Source organism: Leptonychotes weddellii, chromosome 5, assembly GCF_054177405.1.
Source record: "Leptonychotes weddellii isolate Sample4059 chromosome 5, ASM5417740v2, whole genome shotgun sequence".
In the NCBI taxonomy this organism is placed as follows: domain Eukaryota; kingdom Metazoa; phylum Chordata; class Mammalia; order Carnivora; family Phocidae; genus Leptonychotes; species Leptonychotes weddellii.
Window position 1 is genome coordinate 72,574,900 of NC_138373.1, and position 20,873 is coordinate 72,595,772.

The following is a 20,873-nucleotide window of genomic DNA, read 5'->3' on the forward strand; positions in this document are numbered from 1 at the left end:
ACAAGCCTTTCCAGTCTCCCAGGGAAAGATGGGGTTGAGGGGACGCAACATCACTAGGCCCCGGGTGAAGCCAGTGCTGGGGCCATACTCGGCCTAGTTCTCCACCAAGTTTGGAAAGTGCTGATTTTCCTTGTCCTGATCCTGGCCCTGCTCCCACACTCGGCCTCCAGTTTTCAGAAGTCGTCCAGTTCCCAGAACGGCCCCTTCCTTTAGCTCCCTAGCATTGTCACTCAGGGGAGAAGGCCGCTTACCCTGCCAAAAGCAGTGTGTGAGTTGGAGCAGGGAGGGACGTTGTTCAAGAGAGCGAAGATTGGGTAAAAAGGCTTCCCACCCTCTACCCTGGATTTCTTAGTAACGGTTTTCACCCTCTCTCCCTTTACCTGTCGTGGTGTCAGAGTTCCAGGGGAGTTGTCATCCTGTAGGATTGCGAGGGGAGATCTCCCTAGTACCTTGCCATTTGCTTTCCGTCTATTGTGCTTAGAACCTAGGGTGGGTAAAGAGATAAAGCCAAAAGCCAAAATTAGGGGCTTACAGTTTATTCCTCCTACACTCATCCGTGGACATTATCCCGATTTCTCTTCCCTCTACCTTGCCCTTAGATTCTGTACCTGAAGATCGGGGAGTCTCAGGGTCTCTCAAGGGCTTGTCCAAGCCCTGGCTGGCCATGGGGGTTTCTGAGGGTTGTCCTACTTCCTCCTTGGAGAACACCTGCTTGGAGGGGAGCTCAGTCTGCCTCCAGGGTGGCATCTGGTCTTCAAGGGAAAACTGGGTGCCCAGAGGCAAGTCCAATTCAGAAGATGAAGTTGCCTCTAAGGGCAGAACAGGCTCCGGGGGCAGATTCGATCTGGGGGCTTCGGTCTCAAATACTTCACTCAGCTGTTTCACCAGTGGGCTTGGGGGTTCTAGAGGGGAGAAGTCAAGTGAGATAGTGATGCAATGATACAAACCATTCAGCAAGGAGGAAAAGATACAGGAACTTTAGGATTCATGCCCTGGTGGGTGAGGGATTGGGAAGAGAGAAATCAAGGTGAGAGGAGAAATGTTGAGAGAAGAGTGAGATTGGTTCAAAGCAAGAGGACGGAGGCTCCTTTAAGAAGGAGCTCTCAGAAGATGGCTTCATTGGCCTAACCCACGGACGCTAGGTGACAGCCTTACCAACATTCCCTGGGCCCACCATTTACCTCCGCTGCTGGTCTTCATAGGTGTCCGTGCAATGCCAAGAGTAGGAGAGCGGGGATCTGAGTCTTGGGCCTGATTGGGACCCTCCAGCGGCTCCCCTGCTGGTAGGTTTGGCTGTGGAGAGCTCTCCACCTGGTAGAACCAAAGGCTACAACAAGTCTGGACCCTGACTCTTTCTTCCGTCCCAGGTCTCTAGCCCCAGGTGGATATTCCAGGCAGGCACTGCCAACGCCCCTCAGGCATTCCGCCTACCCCATCCGGATTAAGAAAGTGGAAAACAAGGCCTCAAATAGAAAGAGGAGGAGGGCGTGAGGGCTTTCTCAGAATCAGGTTAGGCAGAAGCCCAAGAATTCCGACTCTGCCTCCCCCACCCCGGCCCGGAGTACCTGGATGGGAGTGCGCAGGATGCCGGCACTAGGTGAACGGGGGTCCGCCACTCGGGCCAGAAGCTTGTTGTGCGGCGGAGGCCGCGCCGGAGTGACTGGGAAGCTCTTGGCTGAGCCCATCTCAACCAGGAAGAATAAGGTGGGGCAGGGCCCGGCCCGGGGCGAGGAGGGGACGCCTGTGAGAAATGACTCAGGTCTCAGCCATTGCCGCGACCACGTCTGACCTCTGACTGCAGACCACCCGATCTTCCCGGTTCCCAGTCGAGGAGCCGTCCGGCCGCTGGGCCAGAGGCCTCTGTGGAGATAATGACTGGTGCAGCTGACAGGCCGGCTCGTTCCGGGCCCGCTGGTCCCTCTAACTTACTCAGTAATTAATTCAAATCACTTACCAGGCCCCGATTCCTCTCTTGGGTGCACAGCAGCTCGAGCCTCAACTCCCGACGCCGAGTTTCAAACCTCCCGCCACGCCCCCTGCTTTGACCCTATTGGTGGAGCCGACGCAGGGCCCTATAGGCCTCCTTGTGAGACCCGCCTCCAGTGCAGGAAGCCATTGGGCTGGGACGACGTCTATCATGAGGACCATTGGGCCAATGAGCAGCGGCTCGGCTTGTCCAGGGCTGACACCGCCCCGATAAGGGGACTTTGTCCCGCAACGGGTTCCGAGTTGTCCGTCGTGAGACTTTGAGGAGTGCCAGTCTTCGCTTTTACGACCTTCAGTTTCTAAGCCAAATGATCTTATTAAAAAAATAGAGTCATGAAGTTTTACGCGATTTTGTACAGATCCAGCTGGAGACGAAGTTGTGAAGGTTTTTCTGAGGCGACAGAGATAGTAATCCTTATTGGTTGACGGAGTTATCAATCACTCGACACCAACCCTCTCAAACTCCGCCTCATTGGACAGCCCCTTTTCAAATACCAAGAGTACAACTGGCCTTCTATTTTCCGATTGGACAGGACCCAGGAAAGTTTCTGGGATTGATTGGTTTAAACAACCGTCAGTTTCTGCTCTTTGATAGAAGGCACGCGAAGGGACTGTAGGGCTCCCAGAGTCCGAGCATCCAAAACTCGGGGACCCACCTCGCTGCTCTACTTGCGCTCTGCCCTTGGGAGCGTGGGATTGGTTCTTTCGACCATCGGTTGCATTAGAAGGGCTTTTCATTGGCGTTAGCCAAGAGTAGGGCAGAGGGCGGAGCACTAGTAGGCAGGCTGCGTCCAACTGCCATTCTCGCGCGTCCTCCCTTTAGCGCATGCACCTAACGAGTAGTGCTCATTGGACGGCAAGCCTAGGGGGTGGGGGACTGGGAACGGTGGGAGCCGCTGTGTGTGGAGGAGCTGCTGCCGGTGTCATGGCGGAGCTGAGTGAGGAGGCGCTGCTGTCAGTATTACCGACGATCCGGGTTCCTAAGGCTGGAGACCGGGTCCACAAAGACGAGTGCGCCTTCTCCTTCGACACACCGGTAAGCCCATTCCCCACGCCCGCAGCGAGCACGACTTCCTTCCATCGCCCTGGTCATTCTGCCGGGGCCTGCAAGGTTTGGGCTACCGCCTCCCTGCGATGCACCATGGGACTTGTAGTCTCCCACGCTCCTCCCTGCCGTTGCATTCAATTAGCTGGAGCTGTCGTATGACTACCGCCCCCGGAAGGCACCGCGCCCGCCTCACCCGTTCCCCGTCTCGTGGAGCACTGTGGGGATCGTAGTCGCGCTCTCCCCTCATTGCCGTTCCAAGGCAGAGGCGTATCCCGATCGTCGGACTACATCCCCCAAGTGGACCCCTGCGAAAGCCTGGGAGTTGGCCTTGCCTGCCGCGCACGGCTCTCCGGGTTTTGTAGTCTCGTGCCGGAGGGATGGGGCGACCCCGCACTGTTCGGGGCCGGTGTTAGGGTTGGAGGGTGGGGACTGCAGTTCGTAGGCGCCTAGTAGTCTGGAAGGGACCGTGAAGAAGGCCAGTTCTGAGAAGGGCCAAGTTAGAGAGACTCCACCCATGGTTAATGTGGACAGGGGGCGGGGAGGTGGGTCATTGGTGGTAGGGAGGAGAGGAAAGAAGGGAGGAAAGCTCTAGTCTTTTCTCCTTTGAGGTGACCTGTGACTGCAGCCCCCTCTCTTTTTCCCGCCCATCACAGAGAGCAGAGGGAACCCTTTTAAAAGTATTCCCAGAGAGACGGTGTCTTTCGTGAAGGATACTAAGACCCCTTTCCCATCCCGGTCCCACCCTTGACTAGTTAGACAAAGCCTCCACCCACACCATGCTTCACGTTTTGCAGGCTCCACCCGGAACCTCTCTTCCTGCAGTTCTGCCTTCCTGTGTCACCCTCAAGCGGAGACTAGCCTTTGGCCTGGCCAGAGTCTTAACTGAGAGGGCAGCAGCCTGGTTGGGATCCGCCCCCCTCTCTAGCCCTCCCGACCAGCGGCCGCTGGGCCCTGCCCAGGGTGTTCAGCCAGAACAGCTCATGGCTGGGAAAACTGCAAGTCAGAGTGGAAAGGCTTCATTAATGCATCGCCAGTGCTGAGTATAGCAGCATGATCTAAGGCCCAGTTCAGGATCATCACTGTGATTTGTGGTTTGCTTGGTTTGCTAGGCTTTGATCTGAGCCTCAGACAATGTGCTGCTTCTCTGGAGTCTGGCTTTGGCAGAGCTGAAAGAGGATGGCTCAGAGCAGAGCTCCAGGGTTCCCAAGCCTTGGGGAAGCCAGCGTTTATTTCCAACAGAGGAGTTCGGTTACCGTGGAGCTCCCACATGCCACCCAGTTCATCAAGTGCAGGGCTTGGTGAAGCACTGTCTTCCTCAGGAGGGAAAGGTTTTTCTTAATTACCAACAGATGGTAGAAGTCAGTGGCTCCCTCTTCTCATTTCTGTCTGTCTCTCCTTGGTAACTGCTTCGAATAATCCAAATGGTGTTTTTGTAAGCTTGTTATACTTTCCTTCTCTCATCCCAAGTCAGGAGATCTCCAGTGTGGCTTAGTTGCTTTCCTAACCAACTACCAGCGTGTTTGATTATCTTCAAATTGGGTTCATGGTGGAAGAGAGCTTATTTGACTTCCCTGATGAAAAATGTTCCATTTGCTCATCAACATTGTAATCCACACTGTTCTAGGGAATGGTACAGAGCAATCTATGGGACCAAGAACTAACTGCCTTAGACAGTGCCCTATTTTTCATATCACAGCAGAGAATTTGTCAAGGCCACTGAGACGTTTATTCAAGGAAGAAGATGCCTGTCATTGCTTGGATCTGAGGGAAGACTCTTGTTTTCTCCATTTATCTCCTCCACCTTATCCATCACTATTCACAAAGGCACTGGCAGACTTGTTGTGTTTTAGAGAAGCTCATCCTCCCTCCTTAGCCGTGATTTAGGGTGGACCCTTGTCTTTCCCTGTTTTCTTCCTGGGTTATATGTATTTTAGCTGTCTTAGCAGGTGTTGCTAGATTATTCTACAGAGGGAATGGCTTTGAGGTTGGCAGCTGATGGACGTCAGTGGGGATTTAGTTATTGGTCAGAGGGGAGACAGCAGGGTAGTGGCTGGAGAATGCTGGTCTTCATGTCTCTGTCAAACTAGGCCCAGGTATAGCAGTGAGCCCCAGCCCCAGGTATAGCAGTGTTTTGTTTGTTTGTTTGTTTTTAAGATTATTTATTTATTTGACAGAGACACAGCGAGAGAGGGAACACAAGCAGGGGGAGTGGGAAAGGAGAAGCAGGCTTCCCACGGAGCAGGGAGCCCGATGCGGGGCTCGATCCCAGGACCCTGGGATCCTGACCTGAGCCGAAGGCAGACACTTAACCGACTGAGCCACCCAGGAGCCCCCAGACAAGGCATTGTTACCCTGGAGCCAGGCTTTAGCAGGAAAGGAGGGAGAAGCCTCAGCGTGGACCAAGGTTTGACGACCTAGTAGGGTGTGGTAAAGGAAAAGTCTGGGCTTGCTGGCAAGCTCAGGAGCTGGGTGTATTGTTCAAGTTTTAGAATCTCGGCTCCTCCAGTCCGGAAAGTTTTCTGAGTCCTGGAGATGAGGCAGAGTTTGTCATTGTGTCCCTGGTGTAGGTTCTGTGTCTGACATGCAGGCCTTTCTTCTCCAAGGAAAGGACCCCTTTTCCCTCTGAATATAATCACTGGCACTGGAAGTCCATGGTATTTGATTCCCATTTACCTCAAGGAGAGAGGTAAAGGGGGGTGCCTGGGTGACTCAGTCTGCCTTTGGCTCAGGTCATGATCCCGGAGTCCTGGGATCGAGTCCTTTGTTGGGCCACCTGCTCAGTGGGGAGCCTGCCCCTCTTTCTCCCACTCCCTCTGCTTGTGTGCTTGCACTCTCTCTCTCTCAAGTAAATAAAATCTTTAAAAAAAGAGATAAAGGGAGTTCTCTATAATTGATTGGAAGGCTCCAAAGGCCAAAGAAGGAACAAGAAGGAAGAGGAGTGGTGACTGACAGGTGTTGCTCAGCCCCTGGTATCCTTGGTTGTTACCAAAGTCATAGGAGAATGGGGAAAATCTTTGCCATGTACTGGGTCCTAAAAGGCTAAATGACTGCCAAGAGCCACATGGTGTTGAAGAACAGAGCTTTTCTTTTGGAACCCAGCAGTGTCTGGCCCTAGGTCTTGGTTTCCCCACCAGGCTTCATCCTCCCTGTGTTTTCTCCCCTGCTTCTTCTTGTACTGCAGGAGTCTGAGGGTGGCCTCTACATCTGCATGAACACATTCCTGGGCTTTGGGAAACAGTATGTGGAGAGACATTTCAACAAGACAGGCCAGCGAGTCTACCTGCACCTCCGGAGGACCCGGCGCCCGGTAGGGACAGGGCTGGGGCAGGGCCTGGGGATATTCAGGCACAGGCCCCTGGGCCTCCATTTTGAATCTGTCTCTTCTGTTCTGACCTCCGATTGGCCTCAATTTCCCCCTCACCTGTTTCTGTTGGTATCATTAGAACTCAGCACCTGTGTTTTTTGAGCTCCGTTCCCTTCTAAGATTAACCCACTCTGTCCTGTCTGTCCTCCCCATTTGCTGACCCCGGCCCTTCCTGCGTCACTGCAGAAAGAGGAGGACCCCACTACAAGCACTGGAGACCCCCCCCGCAAGAAGCCCACCCGGCTGGCTATCGGTGAGCGCCATCACAGTCCTGTTCTTCCTGAGCTGGTCTTCCCCGCTCTTAGACGTTCTAGAAAGCCCCAAAAGAATGGGCCTGATCAGTGGCCCACAGTGAGATGCTGTATCAGAGGAGGGGCATTTACCTGGGGTGGTTGTCCTACCCTCCCTCCTCTTCCCTGTTTCGCCAGGCATGGAAGGCGGGTTTGACCTCAGCGAGGAGAAGTTTGAATATGATGAGGATGTGAAGATTGTTATTTTGCCGGATTACCTGGAGATTGCCCGGGATGGGTTGGGGGGACTGCCTGACATCGTCAGAGATCGGGTACGAATACTTTCCCGCCCTACCAGGGTCTCTAGGGCAAGCGGGGCCCGAGCAGTGATGTCTTGGGCAAGCCCCGGGAGAGCTGGAGGCTGAGGGGCTAGAGGGGCAGGGGACGGGGGAGGGCTGGGTACCGTCTCTGACCCTCTGCTTCCCCCAGGTGACCAGTGCGGTGGAGGCCCTACTGTCGGCTGACTCAGCCTTCCGCAAGCAGGAGGTGCAGGCCTGGGATGGGGAAGTACGGCAGGTGTCTAAGCATGCCTTCAACCTCAAGCAGCTGGACAACCCTTCTCGAATCCCTCCCTGGTGAGGCCTGGCCCTTCCACCTTGGGGTACAACCCCCAGAACAGGGGGTTCTGGTGGGGAGAGGGTCAGGAGCAGGCTAAGGAGGGGGACTAGGGAAGATGAGCTCAGCAAAGGGATGTCTAGAGGAGAGGAGAAGAGAGAGCTCTTGGACTGGCAGGGGGCCAATCCCATGACCCCTGACCCCTACCTCAGCTGACTTTCTTCTCCCTGGGTTAGTGGCTGGAAGTGTTCCAAGTGTGACATGAGAGAGAACCTGTGGCTCAACCTGACAGATGGCTCCATTCTCTGCGGCCGACGCTACTTCGATGGCAGTGGGGGCAACAACCATGCTGTGGAGCATTACAGGGAGACGGGCTACCCGTTAGCTGTCAAGCTGGGCACCATCACACCCGACGGAGCTGGTACTCCCTGCCCTCCCCTCCTCCAGCTCCCTCCATGCTGAAGTGTGTCTGAACTGTTACTCATTGTGTATGACACAAGTAACACGTCAGTACGTTCTCTTGATAAACAATGAAAATACCGCGGATGAGACTAAATCTTCAGTTAACCCCCGAAACCCAGTCCCTTTCTTAGAGGTTACATAACCAGCATTATCTGTTTAGCGAGTGTCCTTCCAAACCCATCGGACCCTAGCACCTTACCCTGCGTGGTAGAGTCACAAGTAACTCCAGCCCTCGCGCTCTTTCACCCCATCTTCCCAGCCAGCCAGTCTCCGAAGGGCCCATGACTTCGCTGCTACTCAGGGCAGCCAAGAGGGTTACCTTTACGGGCTCATCCTTCTGTCCCACCAGCGCCCCCTCGGGGCAGGGAGTGGGATTGGTGGCCAGGCCGGGCCAGAGCCACCCCTTCTGACCCTGCTCCTGCCTCCTGCCCTAGACGTGTACTCCTATGACGAGGATGACATGGTCCTGGACCCCAACCTGGCTGAGCACCTGTCCCACTTTGGCATCGACATGCTAAAGATGCAGAAGGTGAGCTCCCCTCCAGCTTCAGATTCTCCTCATCCCCACCCACTGTGCGCTTCCCGCCTGAGGCTGAAGCAGCGTGTCCACGGCAGCTGCCACAGTTATCCCAGTCCCCAAGACATTTGCGCTTCCTTTGAAAAACCTTCTAGAATAATTTATTCATTCACTGAATACTGCTGAGTACCTACTATGTGCTAGTCACGGTGTGACTAAGACAGAGACTTACAGTCTAGATGGAAAGGGACATTTATCATGTGCTCAGGCAAATGAGTGAATAACCACAAACCGATGGGTGCTGTGAGAGAGATATAGAGGGGCGTCTGGGTGGCTCAGTGGGTTAAGCGTCTGACTTCTGATCTCAGCTCAGGTCTTGATGTCAGAGTTGTGAGTTCAAGCCCCGTGTTGGGCTCCACGCCCAGCGTGGAGCCTACTCAATAAAAAAAAAGGGAGAGACAGAGACAGGTGCTGCAGGAGTGGTATACAGCAGGAGGACCTGGCTGGTCGAGGGGATGAAGGAAGCGATGCTTGAGTGCAGAGCTGAGGGGTGAGAAGGAATGAGAAAAACACTTCAAGCAGAGGGAATCGCATTCATTTCTTCCTGTCACCAGAGCAGAGGCCTGATGGCTCACAGGCCTCGGGGACGATCACTCGTGGCCTTCCGGGACTGGGACTGGGGATATCCGGTGTGTCTCCTGTGTGAGAGTCCGTAATTGAACACATTCGAAGCTCCAGCTGGGGACTGTCCTGGACCCTGTGAGGGATCGGTGTGAAAAATCCAGGACTGAGTTTCCCACTGTGTCTGAAGTGCCCCTTCCCTTGCAGACGGACAAGACGATGACAGAGCTGGAGATCGATATGAACCAGCGGATTGGCGAATGGGAGCTGATCCAGGAGTCAGGTGTGCCACTGAAGCCCCTGTTCGGGCCTGGCTACACGGGCATCCGGAACCTGGGTAACAGCTGCTACCTCAACTCGGTGGTCCAGGTGCTCTTCAGCATCCCCGACTTCCAGAGGAAGTGAGTGACACCCCCTCCCGGTGACTGGACCCCTGACCCCACAGCTCTGCCGGTAGCCAGCCTCTAGGCACAGCCCTCCTTCAGCCACCGTCAGGACTTCTGTGTTCTGGCTCGGTCTTCGTTCCTGTGACGCCGTGGCTGGCGTACTCCCATCAGTTAGAGCAGCCCCGGTTCCCCGGCCCCGTGGGCCCCAGCGAGGGCAGAACACCGAACCCCAGGGCGCTCCCTGGCCTCCTGACTGACTCAGCGGGGGAGGAGGTGCTCTTCACTTCAGGCCAGTGACAGCAGATGAGGACCTACCGTGGCCATGTAGCCCTTGGAGGGGAGGGGAGGGCCTGGGACACCAGGAGAGAGAAAAGGCCCATTCTGAGCAGAAAGGAGTCTGCCTTCTAACTGAGAAGGACTCCATGCATATGTGGAAACTTAACAACATGTTGACCCATTCCGTCCCACAGAATGGGAACTGTCCTTGCCCTTCTCCCAGGCTGCCTTCTCCCCTCCCCTGGCTCGCTCCTGGGGAGGAGGCCGGGAAAGAAGGCAGTGGAGTGCACCACATGCTGGCATAGTTGAGAAGGGGAGGAAGGACAGGTGGCCGGGAAGAAATGGGAAGGAATGGGACTCCGTGGTTGAACCACGTAACTCCCCACTCTGGAGGGAGCCCGTTCCCTGAGCAAGTGGATAATACTCCCTCCCCTTTCCCTTGGAGCCCAGGCCGTCGCGCCTTCAATTATGCTTCCCTTGGCTCTTAGGTATGTGGATAAGCTGGAGAAGATCTTCCAGAATGCCCCGACGGACCCTACCCAGGACTTCAGCACCCAGGTGTATGTAGCCAGGTCCCGTGTACAAAGCTTCTCGAGAGCCTCGCAGCCTGTATGCCTTCTGTTCTCCATGATCGCCTGGAGAGGGCAGCAGCGTAGGATGTTTGCCTCGGGCCCTGCTGTCTGCCTTGAGTTGGGCTCCTGGGGGCTCTGCGGTTTTTCACATTGTAGAGGGTTGCCTAAGGGCTGTAAGCAGGGGTTGAGTTGGGGCGGAAAAGGCACAGAGAGAGGTCAGACGATCATTAGTGGGCTGAAGCTAAATGGTTCTCTTGGATGTTAACACAGGGCCAAACTGGGCCATGGCCTGCTCTCGGGAGAATATTCCAAGCCAGCACCGGAATCAGGCGATGGGGAGCAGGTGTCAGAACAGAAGGTGAGTCTGGGACGCTATCCCTTTCAGGCTCTGGAATTAAGGGGAGACAGGTCTGGGAGATGTCTAAACAAGGCCCCTTGGTGGCCTCTTGAGCCCCAGCTGAATCGCTGCCCTGGCTCTCTGCATAGGAAGTTCAAGATGGCATTGCCCCTCGGATGTTCAAGGCCCTCATTGGCAAGGGTCACCCTGAGTTCTCCACCAACCGGCAGCAGGATGCCCAAGAGTTCTTTCTTCACCTCATCAACATGGTGGAGGTAAGGGCTGGGCAGATGGCAAGGAGGGCACTCCGCACTCCCTCCATCTGCCTGCAGCTCTCGCCCTTCTCCCCCCTGCCCATTCCGTCCGGTCAGCCCCAACCAGCCCCGCCGCTGGGCCCCGGGGGTCTGCGTGCACTGGGCCTTCCCTGAGGAGAAAGCTAAGCAGTGATCCTTATACCTGATGGGCTTGCAGCCCAATGAAGGGTACACCCAGAGCAAATGAGATGAAGATGCTTATTGCCTATAGAGAAAAATACCAACACGTTCCCCCACGGTCTCCCAGTGCCGTGATGGCACCGGGGCTGGGGGGGGAGTTGATTAGGGAAGGATCTACTCTTACACCCGCATGCCTCCTAGGGGCAGACTCCCTTCCTCTCCTCTCTCTCCCTGACCCCCTAGTGGCCCTTTCAGGCCCCCATCCCCTTTCCTGGCCGTGCCGATCTCCCCACACTGCCTCTTTCCCACAGAGGAATTGTCGGAGCTCTGAAAACCCTAACGAGGTGTTCCGCTTCTTGGTGGAGGAAAAGATCAAGTGCCTGGCCACAGAGAAGGTGAAGTACACCCAGCGAGTGGACTACATCATGCAGCTGCCTGTGCGCATGGACGCGGCCCTTAACAAAGGCAGGTTGCTCTCGGCGAGGCCTGGGTGCAGGGGGACTGTGAGGCCTAGGCGGGGTGCTAGGACACCTTATGGGAGCCCACAGTGTGCCCTGCTCTCCCAGCCAGAGTTCTGGAGTGGGGACCATCTCAGGGAGGTAGGGTCACCCTTGCTTGTCAGCGCTGTGCTGAGGACGAGAGGCGAGATCATACGTGGGTGTGTGTCACGGGGGTTTGGAGGGGGCGGGGCAGCTGACGTAGTCAACAGCCATCGGGCCAGCCTGGCAAGGCTAAGGAGGGCAAGGGGCAGTGGCCTCTGAAGGCCTCACCCACCAATTCTGCCACCAGAGGAGCTTCTGGAGTATGAGGAGAAGAGGCGGCAAGCCGAGGAGGAGAAGTTACCACTACCGGAGCTGGTCCGGGCCCAGGTGCCCTTCAGCTCCTGCCTGGAGGCCTATGGGGCCCCGGAGCAGGTGGATGACTTCTGGAGCACGGCCCTGCAGGCCAAATCAGTAGCTGTCAAGTAAGTCCTGTTGGTCTGCGCCTCAGGCTTCGGGCCCCTCTCAGGGTGACCCCAAAGATACTCTCTGCCTTGTTCTCAGTCTTTCGGCCCTTCGTGTTTGGAGTCTCAGGGCCATGTCCGTTGGGGCTGCTCATCATCTGGCCCCGAGGGAAGGGAGAGTTCCCAGCAGCAGTCGACGTGGATGATTGCCACATTCCCTTGTCCTGCCCCGATCACCCCATCTCCTCCTGTGGGACAGGGTCACGTTTTCGTGTAGCTTCTGTCCACTCATGCCTTCAATCTTGGCAGAACAAAGGCACATAGTCTCCGTTTTGGACAGAATTTGGATTTCTAGCAAACGGCCTGAGTTTGGGCCTCATTCTGTCGTTGGCATAAGCTTGAGATCTGAAAGAGTACTTGGTCTCAAGGGATTTCAGCCATTTCCCCTCCTCCCCCACCTTTGACAGGACCCCGGCTTCTGCCGCTCCTTGTCTGCAGATGCTCTGATGCCTGCCCAGGGCAAGATAAGAATATGGAGTATCTTCTGGGCTATCAGGTCTTCTACCCACGAGAGGCTGAACCCCAGGGTGGGGGTCTCAGGCGAGGAGAACTTTGGGATTCTCTGGGTACCAGGACATTCTCTCTTCCCTAGGACCACACGATTTGCCTCTTTCCCTGACTACCTGGTCATCCAGATCAAGAAGTTCACCTTCGGCTTAGACTGGGTGCCCAAGAAACTGGGTATGGTGGCTGGGATGAGTGAGGGAGGTTACGCAGAAAATGCGAGAAAAAGAAGGGGCCTTACCGTGTGTAAACTAGTGATTCTCCACCTTTCTTCCAAAGGAGGAAAACATAACCCTAAATGTTTCAAAATGAGCCGAGTTTGAAAAGCACGGACTAAAAATATTAAGACACTTGATTTTACAGTGATGATTACAACCAAAAGCGGTTTTCATAGTTTTACTTTTGTACTTGGTAAGAGGTTCTCATTTAGATAATCTTGAAACGGTTCTCGTGAGTCTTACAGCCCCTGATGACTTTGAGAACTCCTGATTTCACTTCGTGTCCTAGATAAGTCGAGACCCACAGAGGTATGAGATCATTGTGTTGTACAAGTTGGAGGCCCCCGTCCTTGTCCGTAGCGCACCTGAGGCAGATCTAGGACTAGAACCCAGGCCTCCTGATTCCCAGGCCCACCATTACATTACACGGGGACCCCTGCGATTGGTACTGCTCTGAGCAGCTCCTTATTCCAGAGCAGTGCCAAGGTGTGGGGCAGGGCCTTGAGGATCCCCAAGTGCTTTCTCAGGGAGGGCCCCAGGGAGCTGGGGAGGTGACCCTTTTCCCGCCGTTCCAATTACAGATGTGTCCATTGAGATGCCAGAGGAGCTAGACATCTCCCAGTTGAGGGGTACAGGGCTGCAGCCTGGGGAGGAGGAGCTGCCTGACATTGCCCCACCCCTGGTCACTCCGGATGAGCCCAAAGGTAGCCTTGGTTTCTATGGCAACGAAGACGAAGACTCCTTCTGCTCCCCTCACTTCTCCTCTCCGACATGTTAGTGACTCTTCTTCCTGCCTGTCTCTCTCCTTTGCTGATGGGGGTCTTCTCTGCCTGCCTCCCCTTGACCCTGTCCTTCGTGTTTCTCCTGTCCTCCCTTTCAAATTTCCCCTGCCCTCTTGATGGACGTGAGGGCCGACTAGGGCACTCCCCGCCACATTCTCTGTGTGGATGGCAGTAGCCCTGGCCGCTTGCTTCTCTGCCCTTGTCACCTCAGTGCGTGGGGGTGGGGAGAGGCAGCATACTCCAGAAACGGGGCCCATTCTGTGAGAATGGGCGAGGAGGGGATCCACGGGAGAGCTTTAGCCTCAGTTCTGTGTCTGTAGTCCTGCGGCCCCCACATTATGGCGTGTTGCCATTTTAGTTCTGGAGTAAGGTGCCAGGCCTTGGAAAGGAAATGCATGGAACCGGGGTTGGGGGGGTGGTGTTGGGAGAGGGCCAGAGGGCTGAACTGTGGGAGGCAGAAGGAGCAGATAGTGGCCCAAGGAGTTGGGTCACCGTGCCCTCACTTCTCCCCCCACAGCACCCATGTTGGACGAATCGGTCATCATCCAGCTGGTGGAGATGGGCTTCCCTATGGATGCCTGCCGCAAGGCTGTCTACTACACGGGTAACAGTGGGGCCGAGGCCGCCATGAACTGGGTCATGTCACACATGGACGATCCAGGTAGGCTGGGGTGGGCGGCAGGGTGGAACGGGGCCCCTGTCCTCCCACACACACTTCAACCCCTTCACCCCCGCAGATTTTGCAAACCCCCTCATCCTGCCTGGCTCCAGCGGGCCTGGCTCCACGAGTGCAGCAGCTGACCCCCCACCAGAGGACTGCGTGAGCACCATCGTTTCCATGGGCTTCTCCCGGGACCAGGCCCTGAAAGCTCTTCGGGCCACGGTATGGGCTGCCCCTGGCTGAGGACCGGGGGCCGGTGGGGAAGAACCGGGTGGGGGTGAGGGTCCATCCTTTGTGAGCCAGACCCAGGACCACTGGTGTGGGACGGCCGAGGTTCGGGCTCCACCCTTTTGTGGCTGTGTTGAAGGAGTGGAGGCCTTCACTGGTGGTCTTTCTGGCCCTGAACTTGTTGGAAAGAGTAATGCTTCCCTCCTCTCCAAGAACAATAGCTTAGAAAGGGCCGTGGACTGGATCTTCAGTCACATCGATGACCTGGATGCAGAAGCCGCCATGGACATCTCGGAGGGCCGCTCAGCTGCCGACTCCATCTCCGAGTCTGTGCCAGTAGGACCTAAAGTCCGGGATGGGCCTGGAAGTGAGTGTCCCTGGGAAACAGGATGGGCCGGCGGAATCTAGCCAGTCTGCTACCAGCTCCTCATTCCAAGGCAGCTCTGCTTCCCTCAGGGGGCAGAGGGGGCAGAAGCTTCTTTCCACTGACGTGGCTTTGGAAGGTGGGCTGCTAGGAGGCCGAGACAGACTTGTGACCCAGTTGCTGCCCCCCAGTCCCTGAGATTGGTGTCCTGAGTTTGGGCTGTTAGATGCATCTTTGCACTGGCGCTCAGGGATCCCTCTCTTTGTCTCCTCTAGAGTATCAGCTCTTTGCCTTCATCAGTCACATGGGCACCTCTACCATGTGTGGTCACTATGTCTGCCACATCAAGAAGGAAGGCAGGTGAGGGGCTGGCAGGGTACGTTCTGAACCGGGGAGTGCTGGTGGGGATGAGTGGGGGCATCCTGGGAGTCCTTAGAATATTTGCGGGAGAAGGTAAAGGCCTGCTGGATGGGGGCGCGTAGAGACAGCAGAAAGTGATAGAACGCCTGACAGCAGGGATCGGCAGACGACAGACAGCCCAAGGCCACCTGCTTTTCTAAGTAAAGTTTCAATGAGCATAACCACACTTACTCACATATGTATCGTCCGTGGCTGTTTTCACGCTGCAACAGGAAAGTTGAGTAATTGTGTCAGAGACCGGATGGCCTGCAAAACCTAAACTACTTACTGCCTGGCCCTTTCCAGAAAAAGTTTGCGGACCGGGGCCTGACAGGAATGGGTGGGGGTGGCCGTAGAGGGACTGGAGGATTTGAAGACTCGAGCAGGGAATGGGATTGGGATGCTCCCTTGAGGCAGGTAGCAGCTAGCCTGTAGGTGTAGGGGCCCAGGCTGAGAACATTGGGAACCTTTGCCCCGGAATCACCGGGATCAACTCCAGGGGCTATGTCAGAGACTAAGTTGATGCAAAGTGGTTGCCCAGTCTGTTCTTCCTTCTCCACCCTCCCCCTCCCCTCTTCCCCAGATGGGTGATCTACAATGACCAGAAAGTGTGTGCCTCCGAGAAGCCACCTAAGGACCTGGGCTACATCTACTTCTACCAGAGAGTGGCCAGCTAAGAGCCTGCCCTGACCCCTTACCGCTGAGGACAGGGGACGGACCATCTGGCATGAGGGACAGGGGCTGAGGGATGGACTTCAGCCACCCCCTCCCCTGCTCTGTACCCTTTTTCTTTTTGTCCTCAGCAACAGGGAAGAAGCTAGAGGCCATAGGAGAATGGCCAAGCAAAGCGGGGGACACTCGAGAGACTTTGGGGATAGAGCAGGAAGGGGATGGGAGGGGCCGGCCACCTGTCTGTGAGGAGACGTTGCTTTCCCCGCCCCTTGAACCCACAGTGCTCTGCTTCTCTGTGTAATCCTGCCGGCCCCTGGTGTGGAGGGGGGCTTGTTTGTGTGTGCGTGTGGGTGTAGCTTTGTGCGGCCTCTTCCACAGGAGGGGGCGTCCGGGCCTCCCCTCCCTCTTTGTGTTTGCTCCCTGTGTGGTCAGGCAAGGAGGGCTGTGAGGGAAATGGGGATCCCCCTCGCCCTCCGGCCTGTCTTTCCCCCACCCTGTCTCTTCCCTGCCCTTCTCTGGAAAATGCCAAAATACACGATGTGAATAAAAGTACAATGGCTAAGTCGTGTCCTGTTTGGTACCCTGAGGGAGACTGATCTTGACTGGGGCTAGCAGGAGAGCGGCCTCTGCCCCTTGCCTGTCTCTGCCCCCTCCCTGGGCAGTTCTCTACTTTCACCAGTTGTAGAGCTCTTGGGAAATGGGCTGTGAGATGAGGTGGGGCCAGCACTGGGGCAGTAGAAAAAAGCTGAAGGGTGGGGGCTGTCAGACCAGGGGCAGTGGAGTGGGGTGACACAGAGCAAAGATGGGGGTGGAGAACTCTGTCTTCCCTCCAGCAGTCGCCCCGGAGGGGTCCCAAGGGGGTATTTCCCAACTGTCTCAGGTCCCCTAGGCCCTGCAGCCACCCTCTCGGGTGGGCCAGCTGGAGCGGAGAGTGGGACACCCCGGGGCGGGGGAGCGTGCGGGGGGTCCGAACTGCCTGCACAGTTCGAGCCAGTGCGGGCCGTCCTCCCCCTCTGAACCCTGCGACCGGCCCCGTAACTGTGGGACCGCCCTCCCCCGGTAGGTCAAAGGTGCCCGCCCGGCAGTCAGGGATGCAGCTGCTCCGACGGGGGAAGGGAGGTCCTTTTCTCAGCTGGAGATGCCCCCTCAGAGCTCCCTCGGTCCCGTGCCGTCTCAGGCCACGCAGTCGGAGCCCAAGCTCCCCTTGGAAGTACCCCTGGCCCTCTGGGGGTCTGTGGTCGTGAAGTGGGGCTCCCCTGAGTGCGGGTTCTCGCCCCCTCCCAAAAGCCAGGCAATGGGGCCGAAGCGCCTGAGCCCCGGACGCCCCTGGAACGTTGCTACAATCGGGGGGTCACGTCAGAGCATTGCTGCAGCGGCGGCGGGCGGGAGCGCCGGGCGGGGCTGCCAGGCGGGCGGCGGGCGGGGCTTCCAGGCGGGGGGCCGGGCTAACCATGGCCGAGGGCGGGGAGGAGGCGGAGTTCTGCCTCACCGCGCTCTACATAAGCGGCCAGTGGCAGCGGCTGCGCGGTGCGTCTGACCTTCAGTGTGTCGGCTCAAGCGCCATGGCGCCCTCCAGGAAGTTCTTCGTCGGGGGAAACTGGAAGATGAACGGGCGGAAGAAGAACCTGGGGGAACTCATCACCACTCTGAACGCGGCCAAGGTGCCGGCCGACACCGGTAAGCCCTCGCGGGGCCGGGGCCGGGGCCGCGGCGGGGGGTGGGGGGAGGTCGGGCGTGGCGGCGCCCTCTCCCGAGCCCTCTTAGCCGGGCGTCCGCGCGGACCTGGATGCAGGGCTGGGCACGAGGGCTGCTGGGGCTCGGGACTTTGACCCCGCCGCGCCGGGGCCTCGCAGCCGCAATACCGGGGGTGTGTCGGGGGGGGAAGGCGGGGCCACATGTAATGGTGCCCTCCGACCATGGGGCGGGGGAGGATTTCTTGGGTCACCGTGGGCGAAGATGGCCCCGGGGCACGGACCGGGGCCGCACCCGACAGGAGCCGGGCATGGGAGCGGAGCCCTTGCGGACGATCACGGGAGGCCGGCGACAGCCCCGGCGTGTGGGGGAGGAGGCTGAGCCTGCGTGCGGGGATCCAGCTACCTGCCCCCTCGGCCGTCTGCTCCGTGCGCCGCCGCACGTAGCCCGCGACTCCTCCCCGCGCCTCGCTGGGCGGGCGGAGTCCCCCAGCCGGGCGGCGGTGGCCTCCTGAGCTCCCCGGCTCTATCCTTCACCGTCGCCGGCCCGGATGGCGCCTGCCTTCCGACGAAGGGGCTGAGCAGGTGTCAAACAAGATGGTCTGTTGGGGAATGAGGAGCTGCAGGCTGGAAACGGGAAAGCGCAAGGCTTCGTTGAGCTGGTCAGCTCCCTGCCACCCACAGGCAAAGAGTGCTGTCCTCTCCCCTTAACCCTCCCACCCCCCTAAATCACAGAAACACCGGCCTGATCCAAAGAGGCCCTGGTTTATTCCCCCAAAGACCCCAATACAAACCCCAGGAGTTGGCTCCTTCTGCTTTTGCTAAAAAGCCTTGCCTGGGGGTGGTAGGAATGGGCTATTTTAGAAGGGAGGCGTTGTTGGCTCCAAGAGAATGCTGAGTCTAGGAGGTGCCCAGGCCCAGAATAGCCTGGGGAAATCAGAACCACAACTGTTAAAGAGCAGAGGGCAGGGCGAGGGCCATGGCCTCCCAGGGACACTTGGAAGGCTCAAGGAGTTGGGTACAGGCCCAGCCTGGGCTGGGAAGTGGACAAAGATGATCTTGCTGGAGTGAAAAGGGGTGGAAGGCAGAACTGAGAAATCAGGTGAAGGCGAGGGGACTCCAGAACACTGGAGGGAGTCTGGAGAATGGCTTCCTTGTGACCTCATCCCCTTGCACCATCATGTCTCCTCTCCAGAAGTGGTTTGTGCACCCCCCACCGCCTACATCGACTTTGCCCGGCAGAAGCTGGATGCCAAGATTGCTGTGGCCGCGCAGAACTGCTACAAAGTGACGAATGGGGCCTTTACTGGGGAGATCAGGTGAGATGCAGGCAGGAGGGGTGCGCGTGGGGACCCTGCCCTCGCTTCCCTCATTGAGGGGAAAGTCACAGGGTGGGCTCTCTGCTGAAGCCTGGCTTTCTCTCATCCTTTAGCCCTGGCATGATCAAAGACTGTGGAGCCACATGGGTAGTCCTGGGGCACTCAGAAAGAAGGCATGTCTTTGGAGAGTCAGATGAGGTTAGTAACCAGGAGGGGAGGTAAATGCTGCCTTACTCCAAGAGGGGTGGCTCACCAGATCTGTTCCTCCACAGCTGATTGGACAGAAAGTGGCCCATGCCCTGGCAGAGGGACTTGGAGTAATCGCCTGCATTGGGGAGAAGCTAGATGAGAGGGAAGCTGGCATCACTGAGAAGGTTGTTTTCGAGCAAACCAAGGTCATCGCAGGTAACTCTGGAGAAGGGGACCTTTGAGCCTGGCCAGGGCTATGGGGGCACAGAGGGTGGGGTCAGATGCCCTGCAGCCTGACTTGATCCCCATCCTGTGCTGATACAGGAAAGGAAGGGGGAGGGGGAGGACCCTTGCATCCTTCATATCACATCTGTTCCTGCCCAGATGGTATAGATGCCACTTGGAGTTCCTCCCACAGCCACCAGGGGGCATTAGGCCACCATCGTTCTTCATTCCGTGGGCAATGAGCTGGCTAGCTCCTTCCTGTTCACCATTCATCTGTGATCTGTCCCACAGATAATGTGAAGGACTGGAGCAAGGTTGTCCTGGCCTATGAGCCTGTATGGGCCATTGGGACTGGCAAGACTGCAACACCCCAACAGGTAACCGAGCCCAGGAGCTCTGCCTCTCCCCTACCTGCCTCCGTAGGACTGGACTGCAACACAGATCATCTGAGCCAACCCCTAATTTTAAAGACCGGAGCCCCCAGGGCACCTGTCTGGCTCAGTAGGTAGAGCATGTGACTCTTGATCTTGGGGTCGGGAGTCCGAGCCCCATGTTGGGTGTAGAGATTACTTTAAGATAAAAAATAAAATACCTAAAAACAATAATAATAATATAGTGGTCAGCCTGCAGCGGGTCCCCCTCTGTTCCCGGGGCCAGCTGATCTCCCAGGCATGCAGTGACCTATAATCAGTGACCCCCCCTGATTGTAGCAACGTTCCAGGGGCTTCTGGGGGCTCAGGCGCTTCGGCCTCATTGCCTGGCTTTGGGAGGGGGCGAGAACCCGCACTCAGGGGAGCCCCACGCACAAGGAGAGTGACTTGTCCAAGGACATCCATTCCAGGGTCTAGATGGGACTGGAGCTATGGTATTCTGACTCAGATCTCAGGGTTCTTGCCCCAAAACCACACTGCCTCTCTTCACTGGGGCCCAGGGTCTTTTAGCCTTTGAGTGAGAGAGGCAGGAAAAGGCTTACTTCATCTGGCTTCTTCTAGGCCCAGGAAGTACACGAAAAGCTCCGGGGATGGCTTAAGTCCAACGTCTCTGACGCGGTGGCTCAGAGCACCCGTATCATTTATGGAGGTAAGTGGGTTTGGCTCCCGCCTGAGATAGGGGTGGACTCGGCCCTCCTATCCCATCCCTGCCCATTTCCTCTCTCTTCTCCCTTCCCAGGTTCTGTGACTGGAGCAACCTGCAAGGAACTGGCAAGCCAGCCTGATGTGGATGGCTTCCTCGTGGGCGGGGCTTCTCTCAAGCCCGAGTTTGTGGAGATCATCAATGCCAAACAATAAGCCCGTCCATCTCCCCTGTTCTTCCTAAGTCAGGGACTAGGTAGCTCAGAAGCTCAGTAACTGTGTTCCCCTCCACCCCCTACCCCGCACTTGCTTCTGATGGTGTCACCTGCCCCCTTTGTGGCCAAAGTATACGTTTTCCTCACCGTTTACACCTTGCCCTGTAATGGTTGGGACCAGGCCCATCCCTTCTCTACAGAACTGTAATGGTCAGAACGAAACATGTCACCAAGGTGGCTTCTCCTTGGCTGAGAGGCAGAAGGGGTGGAATTTGCTCGTGAGCCCCCTCAGCGTCCCCAGTGAGGGCAGGAGAGAAGCCATCCTCTTCTCCCATCTCACTCCCTGAGGCCGGGGGCTGAGAGAAAACCCTGTCCTCCCCTCAGAGGCCAGAGGGGCTGCTCTCTCCCATGGTACCAGCGCCCATGTGTGGTGTGTGTGTGAGCAATCCCGCGTGTGGGGGGAAATAAACACCTGGCACTGA

General features: G+C 57.0%; 3 protein-coding genes across 4 annotated transcripts; 2 read left to right on the plus strand and 1 right to left on the minus strand.

Moving 5' to 3' along the window:
- Positions 1-6: 6 nt before the first annotated feature.
- On the minus strand, positions 7-2,353 carry CDCA3 (cell division cycle associated 3). Its single transcript, XM_006737856.3, has 6 exons — positions 1,955-2,353; positions 1,566-1,741; positions 1,182-1,311; positions 609-902; positions 381-484; positions 7-252 (listed from the first exon to the last, which is right to left on the minus strand). Exons 2-6 carry the CDS (start codon positions 1,683-1,685, stop codon positions 94-96), a joined length of 807 nt encoding a protein of 268 aa, XP_006737919.1. The 5' UTR covers positions 1,686-1,741; positions 1,955-2,353; the 3' UTR covers positions 7-93.
- A 237-nt stretch (positions 2,354-2,590) lies between these two features.
- USP5 (ubiquitin specific peptidase 5) lies at positions 2,591-16,241 on the plus strand. Of its 2 annotated transcripts, none has more exons than XM_006737854.3 (20): positions 2,591-3,022; positions 6,216-6,341; positions 6,585-6,651; positions 6,827-6,960; positions 7,118-7,263; positions 7,480-7,664; positions 8,140-8,234; positions 9,051-9,244; positions 9,994-10,065; positions 10,348-10,435; positions 10,564-10,689; positions 11,160-11,313; positions 11,638-11,812; positions 12,444-12,532; positions 13,155-13,346; positions 13,873-14,016; positions 14,093-14,238; positions 14,458-14,611; positions 14,884-14,968; positions 15,591-16,241. In XM_006737854.3, exons 1-20 carry the CDS (start codon positions 2,813-2,815, stop codon positions 15,682-15,684), a joined length of 2,676 nt encoding a protein of 891 aa, XP_006737917.2. In that variant the 5' UTR covers positions 2,591-2,812; the 3' UTR covers positions 15,685-16,241. The 2 variants fall into 2 exon arrangements, with proteins under 2 accessions (XP_006737917.2, XP_006737918.2); XM_006737855.3 differs by having other exon boundaries at positions 2,592-3,022; positions 13,155-13,277.
- Positions 16,242-17,115: 874 nt separating this feature from the next.
- On the plus strand, positions 17,116-20,873 carry TPI1 (triosephosphate isomerase 1). The gene is made up of 7 exons (XM_006737858.2): positions 17,116-17,356; positions 18,566-18,689; positions 18,803-18,887; positions 18,962-19,094; positions 19,395-19,480; positions 20,096-20,183; positions 20,274-20,873. Exons 1-7 carry the CDS (start codon positions 17,131-17,133, stop codon positions 20,390-20,392), a joined length of 861 nt encoding a protein of 286 aa, XP_006737921.1. The 5' UTR covers positions 17,116-17,130; the 3' UTR covers positions 20,393-20,873.